At 42.3% G+C, this 11,223-nt stretch overlaps 1 protein-coding gene across 1 annotated transcript in view; it reads left to right on the forward strand.

Annotated features, from left to right (window-relative positions):
• Nucleotides 1-9,783, forward strand: part of SSTR3 (somatostatin receptor 3) — a 50,729-nt gene extending 40,946 nt beyond the window's left edge. Inside the window, exon 2 of the mRNA XM_073592478.1 lies at nucleotides 7,981-9,783. Coding sequence (XP_073448579.1) covers nucleotides 8,496-9,707 — 1,212 coding nt within the window. The 5' untranslated portion in view covers nucleotides 7,981-8,495 and the 3' untranslated portion in view covers nucleotides 9,708-9,783. The remainder of the gene's footprint in view (nucleotides 1-7,980) is intronic.
• The last annotated feature ends 1,440 nt before the right edge of the window (nucleotides 9,784-11,223 follow it).

Here is an 11,223-nt window from a genome sequence, read left to right on the forward strand (position 1 = left end):
GGCCCTGATGGCTAAATCCGACATTAAATCTGGGTTCCACTTGCTTCAGGTCCAACCCGGACAGCTTCCGTCTGCTTGGCTGCTGCTGGCAAGAGGCATATTGTGTGGATCGTTGCCTTCCCATGGGCTGCTCCATTTCATGAGCTTTGTTCGAGACATTCAGCTCCTTTGTCGAATGGGTTGTTTCGGGGTTGAATTCCATCATCCATTATTTGGATGATTTCCTTTGCGTGGGGTCACCTTCCTCTAACAGCTGTGCAGTTCTCCTATCCATGCTGCAGCACGTCGCTGGTCGATTTGAGATCCCCTTGGCCGCAGATAAAATGGAGAGGCCGACTACCACTCTTAATTTCCTGGGCATAGTTCTGGACTCCTGTGCCATGGAATGTCGCCTGCCGGAGGATAAGCTTAAAGCCCTCAAGGCTGAGATTTGTGGGACCTTGGGACTCCGCAAGATTCATCTTAGAAAGCTACAATCTTTGTAAGGTAAGTTGAATTTTACATGTCGCATTATTCCCATGGGCAGGGTGTTTTGTCCCTTGTTCCACATGGCTGTGGGAGATTGCCTTGGGTTCATCGCAGGATGGATCAAATGGTAGGTGAGTGAGGCTAGGTGGGCGGCCTATGCCAAAGTATGGCCATGGTAGACATGGCTGGTTCGGAGGTAAGGCTGATGGTCCTTTACTTTGTTTGCAGAAACTTGGAGCAGGGGGTGTCGGTGTCTGCCATTGAGTGGAAGCTGGTGGGTTTAGCGTTTTTCTTCAAACAGGGCTGTTGCAATTTCGCCAAAGATTTTTGGGTCCGACAGGCTCTAAAAAGGTATCGTAGGTCGCATAAGCAGCAGGATGCTCAGCGTTCTGTGTCCTTTGCAAATCTACAGGCCATTTTCACTCAGTTGGGCTTTTTGTGTGAAACAGCTTACGAGGTTTCCTTATTTAAAGCGGCATTCTCTCTTGCCTTTTTTTGGAGCCTTTTGAATTGGTGAACTTGTCAGCCCATCTAAACTGCTTCAGGGGGGCATGTTGGCTCAGGATATCATTTGCGGGGTGGACAGTGTCCAGTTGCTGCTCAAAGACAGATCAGTCAGGCAAGAGCACGCAAGTGCAGCTGTTTTCTCTGCCGGGTTCTCCCTTGTGCCTGGTGGGAGCAGTAAGGGAGTTTCTTGGGGTACACCCAGTTGTGGCTGGGTCATTTTTGTTGCATGTTGATGGGTGTCCTCTATCTAAATTCCAGTTTATTTCTATTTTCTGGAAGTGTCTCAGGGCAGCAGGTTTAGATGACAAACAGTACGCCTCGCACTCCTTCCACATTGGGGCGGCCACGGAGGCCGCACGGTGCTGGTTGGACGAGGCAGCTGTTAAGCGGATTGGTAGATGGGACTCTAGGAGATTCCTCATCTACATTTGTCCGCAGTTGTTGTCAGATGTCAAGAGAAGGGGAGGGAGTTGGGGGTCCCTGTCTGTGTATGCTTTTTGTGTTATGTACGTCTCTGTCGTTTGTCTTGGTGTTATTCCATAGTGATTTGTTCTTTTCTTTCATGTGGCGAGCAGATGCGCCTCGTCTGGATCATAGGCCACTCATATGTGTTTTGGGGGGCCAGGCGAGCTGACGTTAGGCCTAATGGCAGGCAGCTGGGCATTTCTAGGTGGGATGCTTGTATCCGCTGGTTGGGGGTACCAGGCATGATGTGGAGCGGGGTTGTGCCTGAAGTGCATCGTTTTGCATGCCTATTCTGGTGCTCCATGTCGGCAGGAATGATCTGGGAGTTAGGTCTATAAGGGAGCTCATTATGGATATCAAGTTTGATTTCCTGCGGCTCCACACGGCTTTTCCCGACATGCTTGTCTTGTGGTCCGACATTGTTGCTCGGGCGACTTGGCGCCTGGCCAGGTCAGTAGAGAGGATCAACAAGGACCACAAGAAAGTAAACAAGGTTGTGGGGGCCTGGCCTGGTCATCTGACATGAAACTGGAGAAAGAAACCTGGCTGTACTTCAGGGGGGGCGGTGTGCACCTATCTGTGGTGGGTATTGATTTATGGTCCCTCGGATTGCAGGACGGGATTCAGCATGCTTTGAGGGTGTGGCGGGGCACTCAAGGGTAACGGTTTACCCTTGTGTGCTGTGACGGTTGTTGGTCTTTGATGGTGGTAAGAAAAACCTATGATAACGAAGGGTTCGGGACTCATCGGTGGTATGTGTCCCTCTGGTGTATTCCAGTTAGCACGGTTTAGCTGGAATATGGTAATGGTTGAACTGCGGGTAGTGTGTTGTCTCCGAGCTGGTGTGTTGCGGCTGGAGGCCTATCATGGTAAAAGGTCCCGCAGTGTAGAAGTGGAACATACTATAACTTTGGGGCTGCTGTCAAAGACCAACAGGCTTAGTGACTGATAGTTTGTTCTCGGATGTTTCTGTTTTGACTAATGTTTTTATCGTTCATGTTAAGGTAATATTTTGTTAATAAAAAGGCTGCTATGGCCATTTGTACTCTATTTCTTGTGTGGTCTCATTAATTATAGGTAATGGTGAGGGGCGGGTTGGAGTACGAGTATGGTCGAGCAGATATTAAGAAGTTGGGGACATCTGATCTACACTGGTCATGACAATGTACAGTCAAGCACAGTTCAGTGTAGTAGTTCTTACAATGGTATATTGAAAACTTGTCCAGAAGAATAGAATTTAAAGGTAATTTAATGAAAGTTACAGTATATAAATATGATTTATAGAATACAATTCTATAGTTAAAGTGATTGTAAAGTCTCATTTTTTTATTTTTATAAAAATAACAAACATGTCATACTTGTAATCTAAGAATCTTGCCAGCTACCACTAATAACTTTACTTTAACCACATGCCGACCAGCCACCGTCATTATACTGCAGCAGGTCGGCATGATCCCGCAAACTGTCGTAGCTGTACGCCGGCTCCTCTAAGCGGGAAAGCAGGTGCAACGAGAGGCAGAACAGGGATGTGTGTGTGCGTAAACACACACATCCCTGTTCTGCAAGGAGAGGCAGATCATGAGTTCCTAATAGCTAGGAACTACGATCTGTTATCTCCTATAGTCAGTCCCCTCCCCCCACAGTTAGAACACACAGTCAGGGAACACACTTAACCCCTTGATCGCCCCCTAGTGTTAACCCCTTCCCTGCCAGTGACCTTTATACAGTAATCAGTGCATTTTTATAGCACTGATCGCTGTATAATTGTCAATGGTTTCAAAAATGTGTCAAAAGTGCCCCATGTGTCCGCCATAATGTTGCAGCCCCGATAAAAATCGCAGATCACCGCCATTACTAGTAAAAAAAAATAATAATAATAATAAAAATGCCATAAATCTATCCCCTTATTTTTAGATGCTATAACTTTTGCCCAAACCAATCAATATACGCTTATTGTGATTTTTTTTTACTAAAATTATGTAGAAGAATACATATCGGCCTAGACTGAGGAAAAAAATAGCTTTTTTTAAAAAAAATTGGGGATATTTATTATAGCAAAAAGTACAAAATAGTATGGGTTATTTATGAAAGGCAAATCCACTTTGCACTGCAAGTGCACTGCAAGTGCACTGAAAGTGCACTTGGAAGTGCAGTCGCTCTAAATCTAAGGGGTAGATCTGAAATGAGTGGAAGCTCTGCTGATTTTATTATCTAATCATGTGCAAGCTAAAATGCTGTTTTTTATTTTCCTTGCATGTCCCCCTCGGATCTACAGCGACTTTACTTCCAAGTGCACTTTCAGTGCACTTTCAAGTGCATTTGCAGTGCAAAGTGGATTTTCCTTTCGTAAAAAAACCCCCATTGTGTTTTTTTCAAAATCGTCGCTTTTTTTTGTTTAAAGCGCAAAGAATAAAAACTGCAGAGATGATTAAATACCACCAAAAGAAAGCTCTATTTTTGGGAAAAAAAGGACGTCAATTTTGTTTGGGTACAGTATCGCTCGACTGCACAATTATCAGTCAAAGCGACACAGTGCCGAATCACAAAAAATGACCTGGTCATTGAGCAGCCAAATCTTCCGGGGCTGAAATGGTTAAATACTTGATCATCAGCTACTGGCACTGATCATGTCTCATACGCTCGTGGTATATCAAATAAATGTGTATAAATGCCACGCTAAACTAGTGCTCATTAATAAAACCCATATAAATGAGAGTAATAGAAAACAAACAATACTAAAATCATAATAAATAAAGTGTCAAAGTGCTTTGTGACAAAATGCAATAATAATGTTCAAGGCATATCAATCAAAGTTGCTCCATAGATATATTTTATTTAAAAGAGAAGTATGTTTTTTTTTGTTTTTTGTTTTATTCATACATACCTATGTGGATGCAGCATCACACCGATGCTGCATCTGTCCCCCGCCATCTCTGCAAGGAGAACCGAGCCACTGAACACCACCGATGTCTCGGTTTTGACATATCCCCGAGAGGAGAGCTGCTGACTGTAAGTCAGTGTCTCTCCTCTCTGCTTCTCCATGCTCACTGGAGCGCTGAGCTGTGGAGGGGCGGGGAGCGGCCATCTTAGCGACTCGCTGAGACTGCCATTAATCAAGGCAGCTGACGGATCCATACTTGGTAAGTCGGGATGAAGTACTGCCTCGACTGATGGCAGTGACATCAGTGGCGAGCCGACTTCAGACCGCTTTCCGCTGAAAACGGGTCACGGGGGAAACGAATTGCACTCCTGTGACCCAGAGGAGAAGCACAGCCTATAAAGCTCAGGCTGGACTTCTCCTTTAACATGATCCAAATCTTATAGTGATAAATAAAGTGCTATAGTGCTGGTGACACAATACAACATAACTGAAGATGAATCAAAAATACATTTGCACAATAATCATAAAGTCCATAAAAACGTGATCCTGAAACTTGCAAAGGTGTTCCAAATGTGTTCAGGTGACAACACACTTGTGCTCCCACCTGTGTGAGCATGCTCACCTCAGGGCATGTGTCCTCACACTTAACCTCCCTGGCGGTATGATTATTTCGGATTTTAGGTGCTGAAAGCGGTACAATTATTTTGCATGGAAATTTGGCGTTTTATATTGTAGGTCTGTAAATCTTAACAATAACACACTTAAATCTGTCCAAACCTCTAGTAAATATCCCGGGTATGATAAAGTTTGAAACACAAAAACATAAATTATAATATAATAAATAAAAATAAATAATTAAAAAAAAAAAAAAAAAATAGTAATAAAATAAATTTCCCCACAATTCACTATCGCTCAATTCTGCAAGTGTTCTAATTTACTATCGCTGTTTTCTAGCTGGTCTAAAGCCACTTTTGACGTAAAGGGACACTTTTTGGTTGCTATGGACAATCTCCAGTTTCCAGGCAGAAAGAACAGTGTATATCATGTAAAACTGCATGCAGGGCATGGGCCAGAGCACTGGGGACAAAAGGGATGTGAAATCATTTCATACAGTACTGTAATCTGTAAGATTACAGTACTGTATGTGTTATGATTTTGAAATTTTTTTGAATTTGCCGCCAGGCTCCGCCCCCGTGCGTCGCGCCGCTCGCAGGGAACGGAGCCTGGCACAGAGAGGCTTCGGAGGAGGACGGAGCCCTCGGACACTGCGGGGGACATCGCAGGATCCCGGGGACAAGGTAAGTAACGCCGCCCCAGGATCCTGCAATGCGATCCCGAGTGTGGCTCGGGGTTACCGCTAATGGTACTGAATTTTAACCCCGAGCCACACTCGGGAAACCCGCCAGGGAGGCTACGTTTGGTTAATACATGACTGCGAACCGCCTCTGAGTTCTGTGAAGATGGAACTGTGGGATCCTAAGTTGCCCAGTAGCAATGTTTTAATTAAAGTGGGTGTAAACCCAATGTCATCCTTTCTAAATTACTGCCATGGGGGTTATCTATTAGGATATACATGCCTCCTGCATGTATCTTTACCTGTCAAATGTCTCCCCTCTGTCTGTTATTAGACCCGAAAAACTGCATATTCTGTGGGTGGGTCTGTTGTCTGGAGCTTGGTGGGTGGAGTCATGATGTCAGTAGACCCCGCCCACCTCTACACTCCTTGTCAATATGCATTTTCTCCTGTTTATTTCTAACACTGAACTTCTGCTGAACTTCTGCTATGATCTCTAACATCCAGTAAAAAGACAGGAAAGTAACCACATGACTTCAGCATGCCAAATCATGCTGAGGTGTGGAACAGCCAATCCTTGCAGAGCTGCTGAAGAAAGGAGTGGGGAAGGGGATTAAAAAATAATGCATGTCTTAGGCTGTCACTCACAGCAAGGGGGAGTATTTGACAAAGTTTTTCTTAGTTTGTCAAGATTTTTCTCACTGAACAATAAAAGAGGATTGCTCAGAGATGGATTAACTCTGTGTGGCAAGACTGAGCTCAAATGATAGGAAATCTTATACTCTACAGTATGATATATATATATAAAAAGAAAATTCGGGTTTACATCCACTTTAAGCAATTTTAAGCAATGGTTGTCATCCTTGGCTGCTCTCCTGATTGGACTGCAAAACACTCCATTGGGAAGGGGGTTATTTGTTTACATAAAATAGTTTCTCTTTTAATGGCTCTCCACCAGTATACCAGTCTTCAATTGGGTTTAGAGTTCTTGTCTACTTTGAGGGTTTCACCAAGGCTGAAGGCGCTCAGTAAACAAACTGTCTCAGTCTGCAGAGTCCAGACAGTCCACACTTTCTCACAGCTGTGAATCGCTCCACTTCACCTCCTGGTGAGGTGTTTGGAACACCATTGCAAGAGAAACCATTTTATGTAAACAAATAATCCCCCTCCCCAGAACGATAGAGCGTTTTGCAGTTCAATCAGGAGAGCAGCCAAGGATGACAACCATTGCTTCTCCATCTTCACATAACCCAGGGTTGGTTCTCAGGCGTCTATTGACCAAGCTTAAGTGTGAGGACACATGCCCTGAGGTGAGCATACTTACACAGGGGGGAGCACAAGTGTGTTGTCACCTGAACATGTTTGGAACACCATTGCAAGTTTCAGGATCACGTTTTTATGGACTTTATGATTATTTTGCAAATGTATTTTTGATTCATCTTCAGTAATGCTGTATTGTGTCACCGGCACTATAGCGCTTTATATATCACTATAAGATTTAAAGCATGTTAAATGAAATATATCTATGGAGCAACTTTGATTGATATGTCTTGAATATTATTATTGAATTTTGTCACAAAGCACTTTGGCACTTTATTTATTATTATTTTAGTACTGTTTGTTTTCTATTACCCTCATTTATATGGGTTTTTATTAATGAGCACTAGTTTAGCACGGCATTTATAAACATGTCATACTTACCTGCTCTGTTGCAGTAGATTTGCACTGAGCATCCCTGATCCTCCTCTTCTCGGGTCCCTCTTCTGTGCTCCTGGCCCGGCCCTCTTGTTGGGTGCCCCCACAGCAAGCAGCTTGCTATAGAGGCACCTGAGCCGAGTCACAGCTCCCTGTATCCATTCAGACACAGACCTGCCACCGGCCCCGTCCCCTCCCCCAGTGGCGCCACTGCCTGTGTTTCAACCAATCAGGAGGGAGAGTCTCAGACAGCAGAGACATTCGTGGACATCGCTGGACAGAGAGGGGCCGCAGGTATGTATTAGAGGGGCTGGGGTAGGCTCCTGCCCACAGAAGACTTTTATCTTAATGCACAGAATGCATTAAGATAAAAAAAAACCTTCTACCTTTACAACTCCTTTAATGTCTAGTCTACTGATTTACTAAAGGAATAGAGGATGGTTACTCTGGAGCATAAATGTTCATTTAGCTAAGTAAGTAAGGTGAAGCCGTGTCCATTTTAGATACCCTGTCTTGTGCAAAAGAAACAAAAATATAAATAAATATAAACACGTACATGGTTGGATAATTGAAGTACAATGTCTACTTTTTTGATAAACATTATTTGTAATGGTTTTAATACTATGTGATAGGTCTACAATAATGTGATATGCTTTCATTGTCTTCACAGATTATCAACAGCTAGATTCTTGGCCTACTGAGGATGCAGCCTATTTGAAGAGAATCATTCACCTTCTGCCAAGAAGACATAACATAAAATGGACATCCTGCACAGCCACAGACCCCTATGGCAGTATATTACTGAGAAGAAATAAAACTTACTGATGCATGTTTTAGCACGCTGTTCAGTCAAGAAATACGCTAAAAAACCACATTGTTCCTCACTACAGTTAGATTTGTTACAACACAAAGTCAACATATTAAAAAAAAACAGATGAGAAAGGCCAACAAAAGGGCTTTGAAAGAAACAGTTGTGGTTCCAAAAGAAATCATTCAGGCATCTACTAAAAACTGGTAATATTTCATTGTGGAAGATGCACAATCTATGCTTATTTTTTTTCAAAAGAGAAAAATAGAATATGGCAATATTTATTAAAATAAAAGATTTACAGAAATAAGGAGGGACATTATTTATGGAAAAATACCAATAACCAAAAACAACCATGTTCTGACGTGTGCTTAAAAATGACACCAACATCCCCAACTAGCCTTCTTCCAAGCTCCTACGCAGACATTAACACAACTCTATATGCCAATGTTTCATCTACTCCAAACGTGGCTGCCCCAGGGCTCCTCATTCCACTGGTATACTTAGTTGTATGTGCAGTAGGATTATGGGGTAACACCTTGGTTATTTACTTAGCATGGCGAAGTCCTGCTGGACAGAACTCTGTCACTGCTCTCTATATTCTAAACTTGGCCCTGGCTGATGACCTTTTCATGTTGGGGTTGCCCTTTCTTGCTGCCCAGAGTGCTATGTCCTACTGGCCATTTGGATCACCAGTATGCACAATCGTAATGGCTCTGGATGCTGTCAATCAATTCACAAGCATTTTCTGCTTAACTGTACTAAGTATAGACAGATATCTAGCTGTGGTTCGTCCCATCAAGTCAATAAAATGGAGAAGACCCAAAGTAGCTAAATGTGTCAATGTAACTGTTTGGATTGCTTCTTTCTTGGTTGTACTACCAGTAGTTTTCTTTGCTGGAGTTCCGAAGGAGTCCGGAATGTGTCATATCGCTTGGCCTGAACCACAGCAGGCCTGGAGAACTGGTTTTATCTTGTACACTGCTGCACTTGGGTTCTTCTGCCCATTGCTTGTAATCTGCATATGTCATATTCTTATTGTGGCTGAGCTAAGAATATCTGGAAATCGGGTTAGGGTGGCTCCAACTCGACGACAGGGTCCCGAACGTAAGGTAACTAAGATGGTGGCCCTTGCAGTGACTGCCTTCATCCTGTGTTGGCTGCCCTTTTATGCCTTAAACATTATCAATCTGTTGTGGCCTCTACCTGCAGGTCCAAGGTTGTATGGACTTTACTCCTTTGTGGTAGCTCTCTCCTATGCTAACAGCTGCCTGAATCCTATTATTTATGCCCTTCTAGCTCGTCCATTCCAACGAGGCTTGAGACGTGTTCTCTGTAGGACATCCGTTAGGGTGGCTGATGGAGATATGAATGGACCCAATGAAACAGTACATGGAGACCTTAGCAGAGTTAGTGGCATTTCTCAAGATAGAAGAAGTCCAAGAGTGGACAGAGTGGATGAAAATGGGCCGAGAGCTGGAGCTGAAGAATCTCTGCAGCAGGAAGTTGGACCATCATCACAAAACGCTCTACCAGAGGAGCTAGGGGCATCTGAAAAAGAAAATATGCTAGGCATAAGCTATTTATAGCCAGAAAAAAAGGCCTGAGGAAAAGAATGTATTCTAAATAAGAAATGAAAATCACTTTTCAATATCAATTATAAAATTCCTTGTCTATTTGATTCTGTGGGACCTGTTTTCTGGAATATTTATTAGCTTTATTTAAAAAAAAAGAACTTTAGTTTCCCTTGACTCTGAGAAAACCTTATTATAAAAGAACTGTATGTAGGTAATTTTATGGAAAAATATTGAAAGGAGTTCGTCAAAAAAGATTTATCACAGATCTTAATAACACTTCAGACTTGTCATTACTACAGCTAAGGTTTTGAGTGACACTGACAGCTCATCCAATAACTTGACTTCAAAAGATGAAAGTTACTTAGGCAAGTACTATGAGTGTCTTAGATTGTAGCCTCTGCAGGCCAGAGCCTCAATGAGCCAAAGAACTGCAACTTAAATAATATAATCAAGTACTGTAATATTATTTATCTAGTAAAGATGTCCTAGTCTTTTCCTTTCCAGCCATGGAGAAACTAAAATCTGAACTCATTGTTAAATGTGTTGCCTAGTATGTCATGCTGCAGCTTAAAAACTAACATGCCAAAAAGTGCTTGCATTTAAGGGGTCAGTCCACTCAAATGTAATGTTTAATTATAGGAGGAGCCTAGTGAGCTAAGTCATATGTCTTGGATATTCCGACAGTAAAATGTCCTTGCCACTTTCTGTCCACTTGGTAATGTTGGCTGTTTCTGCCTACCTTTTTGTATTTCAATATCTTCTGTTTCATTCTTTATCATATAAATTTAGCAAAAGTTTTCCTCATTTGTGGAAAGGGCTTAAATGCCAAATTTCTAAGGTAATATCTATTGGTATGACTATACTGTACATGTACAACCCAGCTTCCAAAAAAGTTGGGCTGTGTAAAATCTACATAAAAGCAGAATCCAATGCTTTGCAAATATCATATACTCACATTTTATTTACAATGAAAAATTGAAAACATACCAAATTTTTAAACTGAGAAAATGTACAATTTTAAGAAAAAATAAGGTAATTTTTAAATTGTTGGCTGCGACATGTCTCAAAAAAGTTAAGACAGGGCAACAAAAGGCTGGAAAAAAGTAGTACCAACAAAGAAGCGCTGGAAGAACATTTTGCAACAAATTAGGTTACTGTAATTGGCAACAAGTCAGTAACATGATTAGGTATGACAAAGTATCTTAGTGAGTCAGAGTGTCTCAGAATAAAGATGGCAGAGGTTCACCAATCTGTGAAAAGAACAGTTTCAGAATAATGTTCCTCTATGTAAAATTGCAAAAACATTAAATACATCATAATGTACAGTACAAAATATCATCAAAAGATTCAGGAACAAGGGACAAGTCTGAAACACAATATTGGATGTCCGTAATCTTCAGACCCTCAGATGGGACTGCATTAAAAATGGGCATAATTCTGTGATGGACATCACTGCCTGGGCTCAGGAGTACTTCCAAAAATCACTGTCTGTGAACACAGTTCCCTGTGCCATTCAAAAATACAACCT

The sequence above is a fragment of the Aquarana catesbeiana genome, linkage group LG07 (genome assembly GCF_042186555.1).
Source record: "Aquarana catesbeiana isolate 2022-GZ linkage group LG07, ASM4218655v1, whole genome shotgun sequence".
NCBI classification, from domain to species: domain Eukaryota; kingdom Metazoa; phylum Chordata; class Amphibia; order Anura; family Ranidae; genus Aquarana; species Aquarana catesbeiana.